The sequence below is a fragment of the Lactuca saligna genome, chromosome 8 (genome assembly GCF_052625555.1).
Source record: "Lactuca saligna cultivar CGN05327 chromosome 8, ASM5262555v1, whole genome shotgun sequence".
Lineage (NCBI taxonomy): Eukaryota > Viridiplantae > Streptophyta > Magnoliopsida > Asterales > Asteraceae > Lactuca > Lactuca saligna.
Window position 1 is genome coordinate 255348884 of NC_136424.1, and position 25087 is coordinate 255373970.

The window sequence follows — 25087 nt, forward strand, 5'->3', positions numbered from 1 at the left end:
GGCTGAACCAAAGCCCACCGAGGCCCATCCATAACACTGCGAGTAATCTCCGATGAGATGAGCTCCCGCGGCCTCGCATCGGTCGAATCAGTGCGTGTTGGAACCAGAATCTGAATATCATTCCTGAGTGCTCATCACCATAGTGAAATGACATGAAAAAGATCCAATTATACCCAAGAATCCTCAACCCACATGCTTCTTAGATTTTCCAAGACTCTCCCCAATTCGAGTATGGATCCTATGCTTTCAGTAGTACAGGCCCAATACTACCTTCGACACCTATCTATACTTTCCTCAAGAATCCTATGGAATCCTCTAAGTCACCTTCTCAAATCCATACACCAAAAACCCGCTACCCAACACAAGAAAACCCACCGAAGCAATCCATAGGCTTTCCTAGGTTCCTGACCTCACCCTGCCATCAGCTGCTGAAAAACTCCCTATAATGCCAGTCAACCACCTCACGAATACCATCACATGCAACATAGCTTAGATAATCCTTCGACTAATAGAATCATCCCTACAATGGTTGGACTCGGAAAAGAGCTGCGCAATAGGGTCAAATCCATCACTCTAAGATTATATGAACCCGATCACATGTAACTTGACATATTCACTTGGTAGTTAACTCCCATCAACTGAGAGTTCTACAAATCACAAAGCAAGTAGGATTCAAGCAGTGGCACTCCAGTCCCACATACCACCACTCAAATCTAGGAGTTCCCACTCCCGCTACTGATTGCCTTACACATCCACATCATACTCGAACCAACATCACATGCTTCGTAGGCTACCAGGCAACACATAACATGCCAACCTATCTCTGGCTAATCAGAAGTAGCATGTAAGTCTACAAGATGATATAATAGGCGTACAAAGGCATCTATCCTAGCATTCTATCATGCAAAAACTGAGCAAATCCTTAGCCCTAAATAGCATGCGATTCACAGATTCACAGATCAAAACATAACAAATAACATGTATGGGTATTTTGGGAAAACTTAGTTAAGCTCCGTTGATTTCATGCACCATACCCTTTCTTCTTTTAGAAAAATCCCTTTCTAAAAATATATTTCTTTTTGAAAAACTTTACCAAATCCCCAGTTTGAGTTCAGACACACCCGAGAGTGTGCCCAAATCCCTCAAGATTTAGGAAAACATCATCGAATCAGAGTAAATCACAGAATACGGAAAACATGTGTTGTCTACCCTTCAACCATCCCGAGCTCTTCCATTTTAAAACCGCAGTACCTGTAACATAACAAAAAATAGTAAGCACAAAGCTTAGTGAGTTCCCCAAGATACAACATCTCATACATATAATATAAAGGGCCTCTCCCACACTCGCATAACCACAGTCGAATTACAGTGAGATACGGGCCCCGTCCAATAAAGATACATACACAAGCACATACAAGTATCACACAAACCACAAGTATAATAACATAAACAATCGAAGGTCGGCCCTGGTGCCTTAGACCCACTAAACCCAGTGAGGAAAATCACCTCACACTGCCGAATCATATAGAAAATCCTTGGCTGCTAGCTGACGGATCTCCAAACTATCAAAATCAAAACAACACCCAATAAACAGTTAGGTTCCAATCTATATCCATAAATCCATACTCAGGGTAAAAAAACCATTTTACCCCAAACTAACTTGGACCAAGACTTAGGCCCAAACCATATAATCCACAAGGCCCAAATACCAAAAACCACCCACGACCTAATCCATGGCCTAACTTTCCAAATTGGGCCTAAACCCATTGTAGGCCTTCTCAAAATAAATATCAGCCCAAAACCTGATGGCCCAGTAGGGACCAAGACAACTAAGCCCCAAAGATGGCCCAAATTGAAGCCCAATATACAAAATCCTTCATGACGGAGTACACCCCGCATACTTAGGGGGTACGCCAAGCGTACGCATAAGAAACCCAATATGCCCCGTATACGAGGAGGTACGCCCCGTGTACTGACCCTACCCATAACCAACCTATAAAATGTATTAATCCCTTAAGCCAAGACGTCCAAAACCTTTGAATATCTAAATATAAGTAACTTTATACATAAAGTCAAAGGCTTTAAACCTTTGCATGACTTAATGAAGCCCAATCACCAAAGATGAGTTTCAAAGGTCAAAATCATCCCAAAATGTCTTAAAACTTCTTATTACCTTAAAACCTTGGTCCAAACTTCCAGATCTGATTCAAAGGGACTTCTTAAGTCATAAAGTTCCTAACTTTATGACTTAGCATGACTTAATGGGACCTAAATCAAAACCCTAAGTCCCATGCTTCACCAAAAGACTACCAAATCATGCATGGAAAGTTTATACTCATCAAGATCCAAACTTTATGACTCCATAACCCAAACAAAGGCCAAATATGAAGCTCAAAGGTTCTAGAGTAACTTCTAATCACAAGAACCACCATAAAGGGACCAAAATCATAACAAAGTGCCACCTAGATAGATCTACAAGAAAGAGTTGTCAAGGTTGAGACTTTATACCTCCAGAAGTTAGATCACGGTGAACAAAGCTTGGATCCAAAAGCTCCAAGTCAAGTAACGACTGTTTAAGAAGTTCCTTCTTCCACTTCAAGCACCAAAAACACACATAAATCACTTTAAAGCTCAAAAACCACTCAAATAGGGTCTAAGGGTTGATTTATAGGGTTTAGAGGGATGGAGGATAAAGATATCAGGGTTAGGTTATGAGATAAGGAGCTTAAATAGGGTCCCAGACCCTAAAATAGGGTTATGGTCTGAGTGGAGTACGTCTAACGTACTTATGGTACCCCAACATACTCCATAGAGCACCCACGACCATCCAGATCGGTACGCCCATCGTACGTCGAAGTACTCCCCACGTACTTCCCTTTTTACTAGTATGTTGTGCGTACACCTATGTACGACCCGTGTACCCGGCTAAACCCTAATAACCACCAATCCGAAGGCCATAACCTCTTCGTTATAAGCATGTATCCAAGGTTCCTTATATCCACAAAAAGGTAATGAGAAACCCTACACTTATATCAAATCATACCATCCTTAAGACCTTCCAAACAAAAATCCAATTTCCATAAAAGCCCGAACTGAAACTTTACTGAAATACCCCTAGGCTCCAAAACCCGAACCGAACACCCGAATCACTTCAAATACATCACTCGCATCCAAATGGGCCTAGATCCCACGTTTTCAAAGGCCCTAATCCGTATGATAACTGATGATTGGGCCATGGCCCCGAAAGATGAAGCTATTAGAAACTGAGTGTTACACAAATATGCCCCTATGGTCTTTCTCGTCCTCATTTCTCTAATTAAAAAGGTGAAATAAACCTTTGACCCGTCACTTATTAACACCATCGACGATCGCCACCATTAGTGTAGCGCCTACTTCCTGGTATGTAAATCTTAATTGAGTATTTTTCCTTTTTAAGCCTTGGACTCGGCGAGTCATAGGTCCGACTCACCGAGTAGGGACGAGACCCGGGACACATTTTAGTTGGCGACTCGGCGAGTCCATATCTTGGACTCGGTGAGTCACCGCTGTTGGATGAAACCCTAAGTTTCAGGGGTTTGCACCCTATTTAAGCAACATATCCGCCCCAAGCCACCCCCCAGAGCTCCCAACCCTCGTTTAAGCTCGTTCTTTGAATAGTTGAAGCAATTGTTGTGGGTTTTTGAAGGTTTTGAAGAAGAAGGGAAGTAGATCCAGAAGAAGGGAAGCCATCCAAGCACCATTGTGTTCTCTCAGCAGTTTCTTTGAGGTATATCCCATTTTCCCCATGTTTCTATGCTTAAGGCTTCATTTAAGACATTCTTGGCTCATTTCCAAGCTTGTATGTGCATGATAATTCGAAATAAGTTGATTTGTCTCTAGATCCAAGCATAGTTGAGCTCCAGGAGCTCAGATCCACTACCTTTATGAGCCCATATTGCATATAAACCTTGGATCTACTCTTTTGGTGCATTTTGAACCCTAAATATCCCATACATGGATATTTACACGTCAAGTTGGAAACTTTATGTGTTATTCATGCTCTAGGAGCCCAGATCTACGAATGACATGGATTAGATTCGAGCAAAATCGCATTTTTAGCTCCTGCATGAAGCGGACTCGGCGAGTCACTCATCTGATTCGGCGAGTCCAGTCGTGAGTCTCCGAGTTTGTCCCCTTTTTGTTATGTCGAGTCGCGTGGTGAGTCCAAGAGGGACTCGGTGAGTTGGGAGCTAAAACTCACCCATAGTGGAACTCGGCGAGTCGATGCCGAGACTCGGCGAGTTGTTCATACAACTCGGCGAGTCACAGTATAACTTGTTCATCGGATGAAGATAAACTCGGTGAGTTGTTCATACAACTCGGCGAGTAGGATGAAGGACTTGAACATCAGTTTGGAAGGAAAACTCGTCGAGTCGATGCCTAACTCGATGAGTAGAAATCTAATTCATGACAGTCGTTTGGACATAGACTCGGCGAGTTGGCGAGCCAACTCGGCAAGTCGGGTCAACTGGAAGTTGACTCTAACTTTGACTTAGGGCATGATCAGGGGTAAAATGGTCATTTTACCCAAGGGTCAGTTAGCAGTTTTTGATTAAGTGTTGGTGGGAATGCAGACGGAGGATTTTCGGAACAGCATCAGCATCAGCAGCAGTCAGACTATTCTCACGAAGATCAGCAGCTACTCCGAGGTGAGTTACCTTCCAGTAGCGGTGGGTCTAAGGCCACAATGTCGGCCCACCAGTAGGAGATGTATGATAGATGATTATCTTTGTGATATCATCTAGGTTTGCTACTACTTGTTATGATTATATGCTAGCATGATATGTTGTATGTAGTAGAGTTCGGTCGTTAGGACTGAAGGGTTGTCGGACGCCCCAGATACGTCTGACAGTATGTGATGAAATGTTTGCATGCTAGCTTGTTATGTTATATGCGATAGAGGTAGTAGGAGGGGACTAGTCCCCGAGTTCGGTGGTAGGACCGAAGGGTAGTCAGCACCCCAGAATGGGTTGACACGGGTTGGTCAGCACCCCAGAATGGCTTGACATGGGTAGGACGGCACCCCAGAATGGCCGCACGGGTAGTCAGCACCCCAGAATGGCCGTACCGGGTAGTCAGGCACCCCAGAATAGCCTGGCAGCATGTATGTTATGTGTTGTATGGTATGTGGTATGATGGGGAACTCACTAAGCTTTGTGCTTACAGTTTATAGTTTTGGTTTCAAGTACCTCTTCATCGAAGGGGAAGGAGCTGGCTCGGTAGCGGCACATCATGCACACACATTGGTTTCCACATTTACTAGATGTCCTTGGGATTTATAATCTGATGTTTCTATTGGTTGTATGACTTGTCTTTTGAACATGGTTTATGTTGTGATGTAGTTTGGTCAAACAATACTTTATCCATTAACATTTTCTAAAAGTAATGTTTTTTAAAAACAAAATTTTTGGACGTCAAAATTGGGTCGTTACAAGTTGGTATCAGAGCCCTGGTTTGAGGGATTTGGACACACCTTCGGGGATGCTCAAACTCAAATCGAGGGATTAAAAGATTTTGGAAAGAGAAAATGTTTCAAAAAGGGGTTAAGTAAAGGGTTTTAAGAAAGAATAATGTGTGTGATGTGCGCAACCGGCCAAGCTCAAGTAAGTATTCCCCAATGTACTCATACAAGTTTATTTATGAATATCAGTTTCTGTAGAACAGCATGCTAGAATAGGACTAAGGATCTAGGAGTGATGCCTTATGTGCCTGCTTTATGTGCTTCTGTATATGAAAGAGCTGCATGCTAGAGCTGAGTAGACAGCAGTAGGGTAGCCTGTTTAGGTTATTCCTGATAGTACGAGTTTAGCATTGTATGCTAGTTCAGTAATCTCTTTGAGGATAGAGTTGCTTGAGGTCGTTTTCTTACGTCCAAATGTTGCTTGCTTGGTGCTATGTGGGCCTTGAAGTGATGGGAGTTAACTGTTAGGTGAATACGTTTAAGTCACATGTGATTAGGGTTGAATAATCTCAGAGTGTTGGATTTGACTCTATTGCGTAGCTCTTGTTTGAGTCTTAATCGTTGTAGAGATGAGTCCTTTACTCGAAGGATTATTCGAGCCTCAGCGCATGTGATTGTATTCAGGTAATAGTTAATTGGCATCACCAAGAGGCCTTCAGCAGCTGAGGGCTGGGCTGGGTGGAGTTAGAGGTTTCCTAGGGTAAGCCTAGGATAATGAGTAGCAGTGATCAGCAGTAGGGGAAGGGACCTGGTCGAGTTGAGGCAGTCTTTAGGGAAGGTACGGATAGATGTGGAAGGTAGTATGGGCCCGTACTACTGAAAGCAGAGGATCCGTACCCGAACCGAGGAAGGCTAAGATAAGATTAGGGAACTAGTAGTGGGTGGGATCCCTCCAGGGGTATCAGTATCGCTAACAGTTGTTATTTCTTTGTATTTCAGAATGGTGGTACTACGCCCGAGACCAGCAGTTGGCAGTTCAAGAGAGGGATCGGGTTCAGGATCAAGTTCCAAGCCAGTAGATGAGAGGCTACGCGAGTTCATCGCATCAGAGATCACCAAAGGTATCCTTGAGTCGACCCCCATTATCTTCGGGTCGATCAAGGAAGGGATCATCGAGATGATGGAGGATCGCCTCAGGGCGTTCAGGAGCGACATGGCATCTGGCCAATCGCGATCTCGCACGCTGTCCTTTAAGGACTTCAGGGGAAGCGGTGCACCGGATTTCCACGGGGTGAAGCACCCCATTGTTGCCAGGCGGTGGATTGTAGACATCGAGTCTGCGCAGTTGACTAGCTTCTGCCCTGAGGGGTCGAAGGTGAGGTATGCAGCAGGGTGTTTATGAGATCGAGCTCGAGATTGGTGGGAGTCAGTGGGTGATTCCTTGGGAGCCTCCGCTATTGAGGCTATGACCTGGTCACACTTTGTGACCAGGTTCAGGGCAGAGTTTGCACCGGCGGTCGAGCTTCAGCATCTGGCCTGGGAGTTTTTGGATTTGAGGCAGATGACAGAGACTGCGGCGGAGATCACTACCAAGTTCCGGGAGAGGGCATTGCTGGTGCCCCAGTACGCAGGAGATGAGGATATGAGAAGGACCCGCTACCATGACATGCTACGGGCTGATATCCGGGAGCACGTCAGTTTTTCAGCTTGCCCCACCCTGGACTCCATGATTGCCAGGGCGAGGGAGAGGGAGATAGATTTGGAGCACATCCGGAAAAGGAAGTCAGAGGAGGGTCAGACAGGAAGGGCTTCGGGGAAGAAGCCCAAGGGATCAGACGGGAGTCCGAAAGGCCAGTCAGGACCGAGCCGCTGCAGGAAATGCGGCAGACCGCACAAGGAGGCGTGTAGGATGGGATCATCGGGCTGCTACAAGTGCGGCAAGTCTGGGCACTTTAGCAGGGATTGCACTACTCCGGCAGCAGTTATTCAGACATCGGAGTTGCTGTGTTTCCACTGCAACCAGAGGGGCCACAAGAAGGCCAATTGCCCCCAGTTGACAGGTGCAGCGCAGGTAAAGGCGTTAGCTCCAGCGACCCTGCGGATCACAGATGGCCGACAGGGCAAGGCAAAGGCTCCAGTGGTGAGGATCCGAGCATTCCAGCTGACCACCGAAGAGGCACGCGCAGCACCCGATGTGGTGACGGGTATGATTCTTTTCCCTCTTGTTTATTTATGTGATATTATGATATTGATATGTGCCCGGTATATGTATATGTGTTAGGATTGTTCCATGTGAACGGTATCCCAGTCCAGGTGTTGTTCGACTCAGGTGCATCCCGATCGTTTGTTTCCCTTGCGCTTAGCAAGAAGTTCCCCGAGTCTTCAGGCAAGTTGGATTGCCCTTTGGAAGTAGAGATTGTTGATGATCGATCGGTGCGAGCATCGATGGTATTTCGGGATTGCGTGTTGCGTTTGTTCGAGGAGCGCTACCTGGTGGACTTGGTTCCCATTCCATTGCGTGGGAACAAGGTGATTATATGCATGGACTGGTTGAGCCCTAATGGGGCGATGATAGATGGCGGGCATCAGCTAGTGTGAGTCAAGACCCCATGTGGGGGAGAGTTAGTGATCCATGGCGAGAGGCCACAGCGTGGACCCGCTGTATGTTCAGCAGCGAGGGCTAGAAGTTACCTTCAGTAGGGATGCGCATGATATGTCGCGTATGTGATGGATACCCAGGAGGCACGTAATGCGACCGTGAGTGAGGTGCCAGTGATGCGAGATTTTGCAGATGTTTTCCCAGAGGAGTTTCCTGGGATACCTCCGGAGCGACAGGTGGAGTTCAGGATTGACCTCGTTCCTGGTGCGGCACCGATAGCCAAGGCACCATATTGGCTGGCTCCTCCCGAGATGCAGGAGTTGTCTACTCAGCTGCAGGAGCTGCTAGACAAGGGATTCATTAGACCGAGCAGTTCACCCTGGGGAGCCCCGATTCTGTTTGTGAAGAAGAAGGATGGGTCGCACCGGATGTGTATAGATTATTGGGAGTTGAATAAGGTAACGGTGAAGAACCGTTACCCACTCCCGAGGATTGATGATCTCTTTGATCAGCTCCAGGGAGCATCTTGGTTCTCCAAGATTGATTTTCCTTCGGGTTATCATCAGATGAGGTTCAGGGAAGAGGATACGCAGAAGACTGCGTTTCGGATGCGCTGTGGCCACTATGACTTCGTGGTGATGCCGTTTGGGCTCACCAATGCTCCTGCCGCGTTCATGGACCTCATGAACCGCGTATGCAGACCGATGTTGGATCGGTCTGTGATAGTCTTTATCGATGACATCTTGGTTTATTCCAAGACGCATGAGGAGCATGAGGAGCATCTGAGAGAGGTTTTGGAGACCCTGAGGAGGGAGAGCTTGTATGCCAAGTTCTCCAAGTGTGAGTTTTGGTTGCGTGAGGTGCAATTTCTCAGACACCTTGTCAACCAGAACGGGATTCTGGTCGATCCGGCCAAGGTCGAGGCTGTGATGAGATGGGAGGTTCCGAAGTCTCCATCTGAGATTCGGAGTTTCCTAGGATTAGCAGGCTATTATCCAAGGTTCATTCAGGATTTCTCCAAGATAGTTGTACCCCTGACTCGGTTGACGAAGAAAGCCGTGGTTTTTCGGTGGGGACCCGAGCAGCAGGCAACATTTGAGACACTGAGATAGAGATTGTGCGAGGCGCCGATCTTAGCCCTGCTAGAGGGCGTAGAGGATTTTTTGGTTTATTGTGACGCGTCTATTTCAGGGTTGGGTGCGGTATTGATGCAGAGGGGGCATGTCATTGCCTACGCTTCGAGGCAGCTCAAGCCTCACGAGGCGAACTACCCGATGCATGATTCGGAGTTGGGGGCAGTGGTTTTCGCCCTCAAAATTTGGCGACATTACCTCTACGGGGTTCGATGTACCATTTACACGGACCACAAGAGTTTGAGGTACCTTATGGATCAGCCGAATCTAAACATGAGGCAGCGTCGATGGTTGGACGTGGTGAAGGATTATGATTGCAAGATCTTTTACCACCCGAAAAAGGCCAACGTGGTGGCTGGTGCGCTTAGCCGCAAGGCGACGCCGATCAGGGATATTTGCATGAGGATGACTGTGGTGACTCTCCTGTTGGAGCAGATTCGGGAGGCTCAATAGGAGGCTATCAAGGAGGAACATCGGAAGAGCGAACGTGTGGTGGGTCAGGTTTCCTCCTTCGATTATGATAGTCAAGGACTATTGACACTGCACCGCAGGGTGTGGGTGCCGTATCACAGAGGAGTGCGTCAGATCTTGATGGAGGAGGCGCACAAGTCCTGATTCTCTATTCATCCCGGGGCGACGAAGATGTATAGGGATCTTCGTCTAGATTATTCGTGGCCCTGCATGAAGCGGGATGTGGCATGGTACGTCGAGCGGTGCTTGACCTGCAGGAAGGTCAAGGCCGAACATCAGAGACCACATGGGAAGATGCAGCCGTTGGACATCCCGTTGTGGAAATGGGAAGACATCACGATGGATTTTATCACAAAGCTTCCCAGGACTAAGCGCGGAGTAGATTCGATTTGGGTCATCGTGGATCGATTGACCAAGAGTGCCCATTTTACTCCGATCCAGGAGAGCATATCGGCCGAGAAGTTGGCCGATATCTACATCAGGGAGATAGTAGCGCGACACGGGGTGCCGGTGTCAGTAATATTAGACCGGGATGTGCGATTCACTTCTAGATTTTGGAAGAAGTTTCATGACGAGTTGGGCACTCGTTTGCATTTTAGCACCGCCTTTCACCCGCAGACGGATGGTCAGAGCGAGCGGACCATCCAGACTTTGGAGGATATGTTGCAGGCATGTGTGTTAGATTTCGGTGGTAGCTGGGATACCTACCTTCCCTTGGTCGAGTTCTCATACAACAACAGCTACCACACGAGTATTGACTGTCCCCCATTCGAGATGTTGTACGGACGGAGGTGTAGGACCCCGATATGCTGGGGTGAAGTTGGCTAGAGGATCCAGCAGGTTCGGAGAAGGCTTCAGACTGCTCAGAGTCGGCAGAAAAGTTACGCCGAGAAGCGTCGATCTGACTTGGAGTTCCAAGTAGGGGATCTGGTTCTCCTGAAGGTGTCACCTTGGAAAGGCATCATTCGATTCAGGAAGCGGGGCAAATTGGGTCCGAGATTTCTCGGACCATTCAGGGTTGTACCTCGGGTGGGCAAGGTGGCGTATAGGTTGGATCTGCCAGACGAGCTCAGCCAGATCCACAGCACTTTCCATGTCTCTCAGCTGCAGAAGTGCTTAGTGGATGATTCAACAGTAGTGCCGTTGGAGGATATTCAGGTTGACGACAGCCTGAATTACATTGAGCGCCCAATTGCAATCCTCGACAGGAAGGCGAAGGATTTGAGAAACAAAAGGGTGGAGTTAGTGAAAGTGCAATGGCAGCACCGCAAGGGTTCGGAGTGGACTTGGGAGCCGGTGGATGAGATGATGGAGCATTACCCAGAGCTATTCCAGGATTTAGCAGCAGACTTCGAGGATGAAGTCTAAAATGAGTGGGGGAGATTTGTAGCGCCTAGTTCCTGGTATGTAAATCTTAATTGAGTATTTTTCCTTTTTAAGCCTTGGACTCGGCGAGTCATAGGTCCGAATCGTCGAGTAGGGACGAGACCCAGGACACGTTTAAGTTGGCGACTCGGCGAGTCCATATCCTGGACTCGGCGAGTCACCACTGTTGGATGAAACCCTAAGTTTCAGGGGTTTGCACCCTATTTAAGCAACATATCCGCCCCAAGCCAGCCCCCATTCACCCACTAAAGCTCCCAACCCTCGTTTAAGCTTGTTCTTTGAAGAGTTGAAGCAATTGTGGTGTGTTTTTGAAGGTTTTGAAGAAGAAGGGAAGTAGATCCAGAAGAAGGGAAGCCATCCAAGCACCATTGTGTTCTCTCAGCAGTTTCTTTGACGTATATCCCATTTTCCCCATGTTTCTATGCTTAAGGCTTCATTTAAGACATTCTTGGCTCATTTCCAAGCTTGTATGTGCATGATAATTCGAAATAAGTTGATTGGTCTCTAGATCCAAGCATAGTTGAGCTCCAAGAGCTCAGATCCACTACCTTTATGAGCCCATATTGCATATCAACCTTGGATCTACTCTTTTGGTGCATTTTGAACCCTAAAAATCCCATACATGGATATTTACACGTAAAGTTGGAAACTTTACGTGTTATTCATGCTCTAGGAGCCCAGATCTACGAATGACATGGATTGGATTCGAGCAAAATCGCATTTTTAGATCTTGCATGGAGCGGACTCGGCGAGTCGCTCATCTGACTCGGTGAGTCCAGTCACGAGTCTTCGGGTTTGTTCCCCTTTTGTTATGTCGAGTCGCGTGGTGAGTCCAGGAGGGACTCGGTGAGTTGGGAGCTAGAACTCACCCATAGTGGAACTCGGTAAGTCGATGCCCAGACTCGGCGAGTTCAAGGCAATCTCCTTAGATCAAGATCAGACTCGGCGAGTTGTTCGTACAACTCGGCGAGTCACAGTATAACTTGTTCATCGGATGAAGATGAACTTGGCGAGTAGGATGAAGGACTTGAACATCAGTTTGGAAGGAGAACTCGTCGAGTCGACGCCTAACTCGACGAGTAGAATTCTAATTCAGGAAAGTTGTTTGGACATAGACTCGGCGAGTTGGCGAGCCAACTCGGCAAGTCGGGTCAACTGGAAGTTGACTCTAACTTTGACTTAGGGCATGATCAGGGGTAAAATAGTCATTTTACCCAATGGTCAGTTAGCAGTTTTTGACTAAGTGTTGGTGGTAATGTAGGCGGAGGATTTCCGGAACAGCAGCAACAGTCAGACTACTCCCACAAAGATCAGCAGCTACTCCGAGGTGAGTTACCTTCCAGTAGTGATGGGTCTATGGCCACCATGCCAGCTCACCAGTAGGAGATGTATGATAGATGATTGTCTTTGTGATGTCATCTAGGTTTGCTACTACCTGTTATGATTATATGCTAGCATGATATGTTGTATGTAGTAGAGTTCGGTCGTTAGGACTGAAGGGTAGTCAGACGCCCCAGATACGTCTGACAGTATGTGATGAAATGTTTGCATGCTGGCTTGTTATGTTATATGCGATAGAGGTAGTAGGAGGGGACTAGTCCCCAAGTTCGGTCGTAGGACCGAAGGGTAGTCAGCACCCCAAAATAGCTTGACACTGGTTGGTCAGCACCCCAGAATGGCTTGACATGGGTAGGACGGCACCCCAGAATGGCCGCACGGGTAGTCGGCACCCCAGAACGGCCGTACCGGGTAGTCAGGCACCCCAGAATAGCCTGGCAGCATGTATGTTATGTGTGGTAGGGTATGTGGTATGATGGGGGAACTCACTAAGCTTTGTGCTTACAGTTTACAGTTTTTGTTTTAGGTACCTCTTCATCGAAGGGGAAGGAGCTAGCTCGGTAGCGGCACACCATGCACACACATTGGTTTCCGCATTTACTAGATGTCCTTGGGATTTATACTCTGATGTTTCTATTGGTTGTATTACTTGTCTTTTGAACATGGTTTATTTTGTGATGTAGTTTCATCAAACAATATTTTATCCATTAACATTTTCTAAAAGTAATGTTTTTTAAAAACGAAATTTTTGGACGTAAAAATTGGGTCGTTACAATTAGGGCACCATCCATCATCCTATCTTTCTTTCTTTATAAATGGTTAGATTTTAATGTTTCATCATCGCACTCCATCGTTATGTCATCCTAATTTAAAATACATGTTTATAGAAACTTTATCCTTTACTACTGTCGCACCTCCAAAAACCCTAACAACAAACCACCAAATGCACCGTCTCTATGTCTCCATGCTTGGATTCCGATCAAATACGAATCACTCCTTCACTCCCTGTTAACACGTAGTTACGAGCGTATTAAGCAAATAAAATTTCACTAGTGGTTGCACTAATAATATAGCACATGGAAACCGGGTTGAATCCTCAGGGACACAGCCTAACGGCCAATGACTTTTTGCATCAGGCACATTCAAGTCAATAAAATAGAAAATAATAAAAAAGGGGGGTTTGATTTAAACTAAAAACTAACAATTTTAATGAAAATAAATTAAACGAAAATCAATAATAAAAACGACTTCAGTTCTCCTGTAACTTTCCTAATCATGCAATCAGTTCGGGTCTAATTATTCGAGTTGCGTTCTATCTAAGCTGGTACTTAGAAAAACTAATAAGTTCTAGTATAATTTCTTTTACCACTTTAATTAACCAAAACAAACTCTTCAGTTGACACTAACATTTTACTGTCTAATTAAATAAGCTCCTAATTAAGATCAGAAAAGTTGAATTAAGATTTGTGTAAAATTTGCAGCAATAACCAATACTTCTCACAAGTTTGGAAGCGTAAAGATATGATTTTTTTAGTTTTTATCAAAGTTAAATCCTGAACACGGAACCAATATGATAATTGTTACTTATTAACAATTGACAAGAACAATTATAGATTCTATTAACTAACTAACTGGAATGATAAAATCCTAGATAGGTGATTAGACTAACAAGAATTAAAAATAAAACATTCATTAAGCTCGAAACTGAAAAAATCTAGATATAAGCACATAATGAAAATCAGATCTGATAACTGATTACATGAAAAGTACTAGGGTTTTAGCCAGACATGGCTAAAAACAAATTAAAACTAATAAAAATAAAAACTAACTAACTAATCTTGCTAACTAAATGTAGGAGATGATCTTCAGGTTTAAAATCTTCAGAAATTGTTGAAATCAGAGGGAAATTACCTCAGAAATTGTATTTTTGTCGTCTTGAACTTCAGGAATTATCCAACCTTCAAAATAATCAAAGAGGAATCTTATATATATGCGCCAGAGTCTTCCGGAGCAAGAAACCCAAAAATTCAATCAAATTTTTTGTTCACACGATCGAATTTTTTGAGTTCTGGTCAAAATTTTCATTTTTTTCATTTTCAGACTTTCTGAACTACGAAGTGTTTATTCGACCGAATTTTTCATTTTATGATTTTTTTCATAAACACTAAAGTTGTCTAAAATTTTGTCTAATTTCTAAAACGTTTTGAATCTTGTCAACCGGAGTTACGAGTCATGAGATATGATCAAAATACTGATAAGGGGTCAAAGCTGTCAGCATCATCATTTAGGCTTTAGAATACGGCAATCTATCTTAGTATGATCAATTCGATAAAATATTTCTTAACCAAAACATCTTCCAAGCATTCTTCAACATCATTAATAAGTTTCAAGCTCCATTTAGACTTCAATGCTCCACTAAATGCATCCAAAGTTGCTATCAAAGTACTACTCCACTCGAATAATTTGAAAATGACATAAAAACGCTAGCAATACGGGAATTCTAACAAATGACATAGCTTAACATTATTTAAACTAATTACATGTAAATATACAAAATATGATGATAAATTCTAATAAAACTATCCAAAAAGATGCATAAAATGGCATTTATCACTCCCTTGTCATTGAGGTCCCTCTCTCTCTCTCTCTTTATATATATATATATATATATATATATATATATATATATATATATATATATATATATATCCATATCTTTCTCCCATATCTCTCTCTTTTTCTCCCTCTCTCTCTCTCCCTCTCTCTCTCTCTCTCTCTCTCTTTCTCTTTCTCTCTCTCTCTCTCTCTCTCTCTCTCTCTCTCTCCCTCCCTCCTCCCTCCCTCCTTATGGTGAACTTTATATCACAGGAAAACGAACTGTAATTTTTTCTATGTATAATGTAAATCATGTGGTTAACAGTTTTACATGTGTTCCATTTTCTTGTAGATAAGATTCAATACACCTTTGTAAGAGAAAAGGGCTCTCCCTAAACGAAGATCAGAAGTGACCATTGATAGGTTTAAAGTTTCTTGAAACTTTATTATTGTTCCTTGAATAGTTTTAAATATTCTTTTGAGATCTGGATTTTTATGTGTATGTTCTACTAACTATATTTTATAATTTTCTTTGTTGATGTTGTATTTTCTTATTGATTCTATACAAATGGTTTAAATGATTGTATCAATTGGATATTCCTTGTAATCCATCATACCAAAATCAAGTTTATTTAAAGGAAGATATAACATTAATAAATGTTTTGGAATGTAAATAAAATATTTGATGAAATGTCTGGGTAAAATGATATTAAATTAAACCTAATTATATTCAAAGTTTTATTTTGTGTATGTCTATTAATGTTCTCTTCTACCATTGATAGATAAAGGTTGAAGCTTCTCTATCGGGCCTTGATGGTGATCTGTGTTCTAGGTGATATCATTACAACGGAATTCCTAGAATCAAAAGTAATTATAAGTACATAGTTTTGTTATGCTAATGAAAACTCCAGCATGTTCCTTAGACTAAAAAACAAGTTTGATTCTTAGAAACCTGTGGATAAAATTGTAATGACTCATTTAGCATATGTTTTCCTCTTCTTTATGTTTCTTCTAACGATTAAATGAATGACGAGTGTCACATGCTTTACTTTTCATTTTTGGAGGTGAGGTTGTGTTGGGTTTAGAGCATAACATCAATCCTATGGTGTTCATGCAACCCTAATTGCTTGGATCTAGTTTTTCTACTTTGAACATGCAATAAACTTACTTACAAACCCTAGATCTAACATACAACTAATCATATTAACACAAAATAGGGTTTAGATCTTACCTTTGATTGTTATATAACAATAACAATTCAATTCCTTGGCTTTAGAAAGCTTAGTGCCTCAAGTTTTGCACCTCTAATGGAGTCACAAACACCACTAAGCAACTTGGATGAAGAGGGAGGAGAGAGGAGGCACCAAAAATGGCTGGAAACCCTAATCCAAGTGTTAGCCACGTTTTTGGTGCCCAAGGGTTCCTTATAGGGTTATCAAACAAGGAAACCCTAATTTGACTGCTTAAGCCCTAAGCAGCCCATGGACCCCTTCTGGAACATGCCTTGGACGATTTCTAATGGGCTTCCCCATAGAATTTGTCCAACCTATTATTCCAAGATGATCCATAGCCTAATTGCAATTATCTTATAATTACAATTCCAGTCCCCTAAGTTTAATTAATCTCTTTTAGCCACAAAAATTAATTCTTAATTAATTATTGACTAATATTGATTAAACAATATGATTTCTCCTTTACTATATTATTCTCATAATATATTAATAAATCATAATTAATCCTTTCTCTCCTTAATTCATCCTACATATTGATATGGTGAAGGTAACCTAAAATGACCATGCTCATAATCGGATCAAGTACATACCAACATAGTTATGGACTTAGACACTAATCCAACAGTCTCCCACTTGGATAAGACTAATAACTATTTTGCATGACTTCAGAACCTAATCAGCAATCATAGCTTTCAAAAGCCGTTGTCAACTATGATCTTATCAGATAGTGTGTCCCTTAGATAAGGTATCATATATTCCTTCATTCTCAAGATATCGTATAGACACAAGACATGAATTTCGATCATTCTCTCTATACTGTTTCCCAACTTCCGATTTATGACGACTGACAACAGACTACAATTGCACACATTAACTTAGTCCCGGCTTGGCCAAGCACTTAGGGTGTCATCACTAAATCATCGAGGGGCCTACATATATCCCTTTTATCCCACTTTGGATAAAAGGAATGGATAAACTTTGACTCAAATGCTCACTTGCACCTACTGATCGAATCACACACAACAATACGTTTTATAACACCAAGTTACTTGTGTGTTTACTTATCATCAATATGCAACCGCCCAACAAATAACAACTCACACGTCTTGTTTTCAAGAATATACAATATTATCGACTCATAATCACTCGCGATAAAATCCGTGAAGTGATTCATGTGAGTGTGGGTTTAATCCAATACTCTAATCTTATCAAAGCACTCATGAACTCTGCAACAAACTTGTGCTATGTCTAAACTCTTCAGACAATCTACAGACTCTTCATGACAGTCTTGCTTCATACCTACTTCCAGAGTATGATCGACTGTGGAGGTTCGAATAAACCAGTTATTCTGGAAGTCAAAACATGCAAAACTGAAACACAATAATAATACTTAATCCATTATGGCCCCAAAACTTTTGAGTGTAAATAAAACACTTTTATTTAAACGCCATATTGATTACTCGTTATTTATCATTTAATGCTTCGAATAATCAACTCATTACTTGGAATACAACAACAATTGTCCCATGCTCCAAGCATGCACACTTTGTTTCCTATGGTCCATCCTTTGTGAAATAGAGCAATTGAAAAACTTTCCAATGAAAATCATTTCATAATTCCCAATCCTTATTATTAGTGTAAGAACACAACATTCTTGCCACTAATAGAATATGTTAGATTCTAACATTCTATGCAATGATCCTTTCGTAATGTCATAGCAAAGAATTCACCAAGACTCGGCTTATGAAATTCCAAGGTATTCTATCGGAAATTGTTACATGACAATTCCGCGAAGTCTCTCATTCAAAGTACATTCCTTTGAATCATCCTTCTTGCATAAAAGATTCTAATCTAGACATAGACTCTTAATATCCAATTTCCAATTTGGAAACATTTCCAAATTTTCCATATGACAACTCATTCTTAACAAATTCTTATCTATTCATAATAATATCGATATGGTCCATCCAATACTATACTTCCAACTGCTCACAAGCGGAAAATCCTCAGCGACCTTTGGATCATCCTTTGATAGTTGTTTAATTATTTTAGTCAAAGCCGATTCTATTCTTTTTCCGTCTTAATGCACTAGGCATTTTGAAAATTTTAGAATGGTCAAATATTATAGCATTTGTAATCGATCCTACACCCAAAGCGTATGAGACACGATGCATAATGTCTTACATAAAGATATGATATTTTATCAATCTTCTGCCATAATATTTGATGTGTCACGTTCTCACTATTCGAACTATGAAGAGGGATGCCGTAATCATAATCGAAATTTGAGAACACATTATGTATCCTTTGACTAAATTTATTAAAATTTCTCAATCTAAGCTTTAGATTTTGAAACGAAGTATAATATTCTCTCCCTTAATTATAGCAAAACAACTTTTCAACCCCTACAACTTTGCAAAGTGAATCTTTGTTTTCTATAATTAATATTCCTAACTTGCAATACTTGAAATAATAATCATGCTCCCACTAACACGATGATTATTAGCATACAAGCATAACACTTATGCTCCCACTAGCTTTGACATATATTCAGAAAACATCTAAACTTCCAGAAAACAATGCTTACTAAATTCCTTAAGTTCATATTTCTAAATACCTGATGCTTTGATAAACCTTTATCTAAGCTTCTTAAACTCATACACCTCTGCCTTAGAAAGCTCACATGCATGTCTAAATTATGTTACTAAGTCCCAAATGTTCAGACCATTTGCCAAATCTCACAATTCGAACTATGAAAAGGGATGTCATAATCATAATCGAATTTGAGAATATAATTTTCACAATTGCAATCTTCTTCAAATCTTTCTTAGTGAAAATATTTCCTAACAATCATTTTCATGAAGTAGATAAACCTTATGACACTTAGATTTTATGGTGTATGTGTTCCTATCCATGTGAATTTGCCAAAGCCAAGGTTTGCGACAAATCCAAACTCATATGGACTGAACTTGTTCAATGTCGATTCCTTGACTCATGGTAGCATGAATGCCCACCATGTCTTCTAGGTTGTTAAGCAGCTCACCCTTACCTTATCACTGTACTTTCCATTGATCAGGGTGCCTTGCCTTTATACAATCCAATTGAGAACTAATAGAACTCATATTGCATAGTTGACTTAATATGGAATGGCACAAAAACAAAATTATGTCAACACGATAGGTTGCCAACCTCAAGTCGTGTGCTAGTGATTAGCTATTGGTTTATTCTTGAATTGTTTTTTGATATTTTCAAGACAATTGAGACTCCCACTGACTTCTTGACATATATGCTTCTCTTTGTCAAAGAATTTTTCTTGACAAAACAAATATTCAAGAGTTAGTGTGAAATCCTATCAAGAATAAAACTTCGCATCCAACATTTACAACAAGAAAATTATTTTCACTAGCGTAGTTTCTGATTGCAAGGTAAATTATTTTCACTAGCGTAGTTTCTGATTTGCATCCAACATTTACAACAAGAAACGGTCAATGTTAATTCCAAAATGCAAACATGACATTAGAATACCTTATTTCAAGATAAAAATTGGTTGTCATATAATGGATCAAGAAAAAAAAGAAATGATGCTAAAATTATTAGAGAGTTTAATCATGTTTGATTTTGGGAAGTGTTTATTTAAAAGTAAAACATGCATTAAAATAAGAGAGTGGACAATAATGGGATCAAATATGGTGTTGATCCTAGGCCAATACCGTTAAATGGAGTTTTTAGTTTTTTTTTTTTTTAATTTATTTTTTTTTCTTTTTATCTTGAACATATGAGCTCACATGAACCACTACATTTTGCATTGTAATTGATGCTATTAATAGAAATTATGATTGATACTACTGATCATGTAACTTTTACACTTTGAATATATGTTACAAAACTCTTATGCCCTAATTACCGTATTACTATTTTTTGAGCAGTAAGTGACAGTCTTCAAGAGCATCGATAGTGGAAGTAGCAGGGTAGAGTGTGTGTGTGTGTGTGTGTATGTGTGTGTTTACAGTTTGTGGAATAGTAGGACCTTGAAGTAAGGGTCCTAACAGATGAATCCAAATGAAAATCCATAGTTAGAGGTAAGTTTTTGTCAATAATCTTCTATATTCGCAAATGTTCTTGATACAAGTGTGTTTTCTATATATCCTTGTAAGAATCTGGATATTCTTTCCTTTTTCTAGTAATGTGTTCGAAGCTTTCATATCTTTTCAAGTTGATGATTTAGATATCATTTCCCTTGCTTCATCCGCTCTTGATTTGGTACAATACAAGTTGCATAAATCTGTTCTTGCCATATGCTACAATTTCTTGATATTACAAAATCAGGGTACTAACCTACAAAGATTTATGGGTTTTTTTTTGTAGTGTTATCTTTTTTAGATTTTTTTTATTCACAGTTATGTACAGATTATGCTACCAAGTTAATTCAGGTAGTTGTAGATTCTTTCTCTACCTCGTCTTCAACAAAAGATCAATCAAAACCAATTGGTCTTTTACCTCCACCAATTACGAAATTAGCAAGATTAGAACATGTATGTTATCAAAGAGGTGTGAAATATATTACTTTATGATCGATTTTATTAGTTTCCAAAGATATATCTAACAACTCATATAATATGTGGTTACATTTATTATGTTTACTTTTTCGGTGTCAATAAAACATAAGACAACCTAAACTCTATATGACAAACTTGAATATATAGAAGCTAAACTCAAAACCTTAAATTATAAAGAGTATACTGCACAAATGGTCCCTGTGGTTTACACAAAATTGCCACTTTGGTCCAAAAACGTTTTGGCTAGCACCACAAGTCCAAAGTTTCCATTTTCTTGCATATTTGGTCCAATGGGTTAACTTCCGTTTGTTTCCCTCTGTTAAGTTATGTTTGACTAGTCAAATCAGGGGTATTTTGGTCATTCCCTATTTATGCCCTTTATTTTATATTAATAAAGGAGAGTAATAAGAACGAATCCCAATCCATCTTCTTTGTCGTTGTTCTCATTTTGATCTTCTGCAACTCTCCGACCGATTTCTTCAAGAAATCAAAATCAAAAATGGTGCTTTGTTTTTGTGGTAAAATGGCCATAGTTCGCACAGCATGGACTGATAAAAATCCAGGTAGACGCTTCTGGGGATGCCCTACTGAGGTACGCATTTTGTTTTTTTTTTTTTGGATTTCAGTATAAATCTCCCATTAGATGTTACGATCTTCTTTTGATTCTTAAATTTTGAAGGGATCCAAATGTCGATTTATTGGGTGGTTTGATGGTCCAATTTGTGAACGTTCAAAAGCTATTATACCTGGGCTGCTGAGGTCAATCAACAAAGTGAAGTCACAAAACACAAGACTCAAGTGTTACCTGTTATGCAGTTGGGTGTTGTTCGTGTTTGTTCTGGTTTATAAGAAGTAGATTGAAGTGTAATGGTTTGGGTGGTTTGTAAGTGTAATGGTTTGGCTGGTTTCTAAGCAGTATATTGAAATGTAATGGTTTGGGTAGTGTTTTAAGGTTTTTGGTAGTATCTTGTTTAAGCAATGTAATCTTTTGGGCAATACTTTGTGGTAGTATTTTTTGGTTATAATGTAAGCAATGTAAGACATGTTTTGCAGCAATTTGTCAATGGTGATTATATTTGGTATGTACATTTTGACCAATTTATTTTGTTTGTGGTGTTGTTTAAAAGGGCATTAGTCAATTTATATTGGGCAATTTTGTGTAAACCACATGACCATGTGTGCAGTTTTGTCTTGTGGTTTTGTTTAAAAGGGTATATTGGTCTATTTATTTTGTATATGGTTTACACATTATCAATAACAAATGTATGTTTTGATTAAAAGGGCATATTGGTCTATTTATTTTGTATGTGGTTTACACATTATCAATGAAAATTGTATGTTTTGTTTAAAAGGGCATATTGGTCAATTTATATTGGGCAAATTTGTGTAAACCACAGGACCATGTGTGCAGTTTTGTCTTGTGGTTTTTTTTTAAAAGGGCATATTGGTCTATTTATTTTGTATATGGATAAATGTATGTTTTGATTAAAAGGGCATATTGGTCAATTTATATTGGGCAATTTTGTGTAAACCATAAGACCATGTGTGCAGTTTTGTCTTGTGGTTTTGTTTAAAAGGGCATATTGGTCTATTTATTTTGTATATGGACAAATGTATGTTTTGATTAAAAGGGCATATTGATCAATTTATTTTGTATGTAGTTTACCCATTATCAATGACAAATGTATGTTTTGTTTAAAAGGGTATATTGGTCAACTTCTACAACAAAAAATTATACATTACAATAACATCAAGACATCATTACATTAAATCCAGTGTAAATTGTTCCCATACATCACAGGGGTACACTATCAAGTACCAAAAGTAACATCCAAAATGGTTAAACCCCAAAACACAGAAAGTACTAAACATACAATACACATAAACATAACATTATCCCAAAAAGACACTTATACCCCTACAAACATCAAAATCCCTTGAAATCCAATCACTTACCCCCTTGGCCTTTGCAAGTTCTAGCATTGTGCCCTTTAATTTTACACTTGCTGCAGGTTACTTGGATAAACTTTCTTGTAAGCTTTCCACTCCTACTAGCAATATTGCTTTGACTCCCACTACCACTAGCAACATTGTCTCCCTTCTTCTGGCTTTTCTCCTCAGCAGAGTGCCTCCTCTTTTTCTTTGGCCTTCCAGGCTGATTTTTGTGTATAGGAGGGGTGATTTTAATTGGGCATTCACTTATAGGCCACATTGCTCGACCTTTAATAGGCTCTACTTTGTACACATAAGCTGCTTTCCATGTTTCTAGCCAGTGCACCCTGTGGGCATAAGTGTGCAGTTCTCCAACTTCCTCACCATTATCTGCTTTGTCATTTAGGACTGCAATGACATGCTTACAAGGGAGTCCTGTTAATTCCCACTTCCTACAACTGCATACTCTTTCAACCATATCAACAACATGTTGATCCTACCATGGCCCTTGCACTTGGTATTTATCTGACCCATTCCACCTAACTGTGTACTGAGATGCCCAATTCACATTCTTCTCCATGATCTTTGTTGCAGATGGGGTTAGTGGACCAACACACTTCTTTTGAACCTTTATGACATTGCATATTCTTTTCATCATATACTCCCTAATGTACTCCAAGCAGGATATCAGTGGCTTGTCCCTTCCCTCAATCAATTTGCTATTAAAAACTTCACAAAGATTATTTAGAAGCATATCTGAAACTGCTCTGCCTGAAAACACCACAATATTGTCAGGATCAAACATATACTAATACAAAAGGATCAAACATATACCAACACAAAAGGGTAAATTTGGAAGTTGAAGTATATACCTGTGAAGTGGCTTCTTGCCCAATGTTGTGGGGGAATCTACTTCAACCAATTATAAGCTTCTACATCATATGAGCTGAATTGATGCATCCTATGATTAAACTCTGGTACTGTTGTTGTTGTAGCACAATTCCACAAGTGTTCTTTGTACTCATTAGTTCTCCATGTTTTTCTCATATTGTCATGTATATGCCTAAGGCAAAACCTGTGCTCAGCACATGGGAACAACTGAGAAATGGCAGTCTGCAATCCCTGTAAAGGAATTAAAACATAGTTAATATAGCACATCCAAATATGTCAAATATAAACAATAAATTACAAACCTTTTGTCTGTCACTTATAAATGTGAAGTTTGAGTTTGCATGTAGGTCCAGATCATCTGCAATACACTCTAGAAACCACTTCCAACTGTCAGTGTTCTCAGTCTCAACAATGGCATAAGCTAGGGGGTATATTCCATTGTTGGAGTCTACCCCAACTGCAGTTAAAATTTGTCCTGGGAAAGGGCCCTTCATAAATGCCCCATCAAAACCTAGAAAATCCCTCAGGCAAGCTCTAAAGCCCTTTTTCATTCCACCCAAACACACGTACATCCTTTTAAACCTTCTTGAGGTAGCACTTAGGTTGGGTTCTGAATCAAACTCTAACTTCACAGTGGTTTCTGGATTAGTAGACTGCAACTCCAGGATGTAATCTCTAAGAACATCATATTGCTTTTTGTAATCACCCTGGACAAGTTTTTTTGCAGTTGATTTGGCCCTGAATACCTTGTGAATAGAGAATCCAACTTGATAATCCTTTTGAAGTTGTTCTTGAAGAGCTCTGACTGGGATTGTTGGGTTGGATTCAATCTGGTCCATTATCTACTTAGAGATAAACTTTGCTGTTGCAGATCTAACTTTTCTTGTCTGGAGGCATTTATGTTCGTGGTTGTAAGTTTTTATGAACCAATTACTATTTACATCTGACCTAGAACCTTGTATCACCCAAGGACAAGGGGTAGGTTCACTGACATGACCATCATTAAAGGCCACAGTTCCTTTACAGATTGCCCTTAACCTCATTTTGTCGTTTTTCACAAAGAATATATTCCTTCTTGTTTCCAGTGCATTCAATTGTATCTTTTCCTTTAACTCTTTCTTATTTTTATATTTTTGTCCTATCCTAAAAGTTACCTTGTGTATCTCACCTTGAGAGCACCTAGTCTCCTTCCCCAATTCCTTTATTACAGCTCTTCTTTTCCTATCTATATCAGAACCCTCATCCAATGAATCCCATTGATCATTATCTATAACACCCAACTCTTCATTGACCTCATCACTGTCATTCTCTCTATGCTTTGGTAATCTTTTTTCAAGAAATTCTGCTTCAAGATCTATATTCATGTAAAAATCCCTCATGTCTACTTCTACATCAGGGATGATGTTGTCTTCATCCACCCAGAAATCACTATCATCACTGTCCTCACTCTCATCACTTCTTTCAGTATTGTCTTCATCAATCTCTATGTTATCTTCACTTCCATCATCAACTGC

At 40.6% G+C, this 25087-nt stretch overlaps 1 protein-coding gene across 1 annotated transcript; it reads right to left on the minus strand.

Moving 5' to 3' along the window:
* Positions 1-22698: 22698 nt before the first annotated feature.
* LOC145010615 (uncharacterized) lies at positions 22699-24412 on the minus strand. The gene is made up of 5 exons (XM_078969136.1): positions 23876-24412; positions 23664-23804; positions 23555-23591; positions 23183-23453; positions 22699-23134 (listed from the first exon to the last, which is right to left on the minus strand). The coding sequence occupies exons 1-5, from the start codon at positions 24410-24412 to the stop codon at positions 22699-22701; spliced, it is 1422 nt and encodes a 473-aa protein (XP_078825262.1).
* Between the last annotated feature and the right edge of the window lie 675 nt (positions 24413-25087).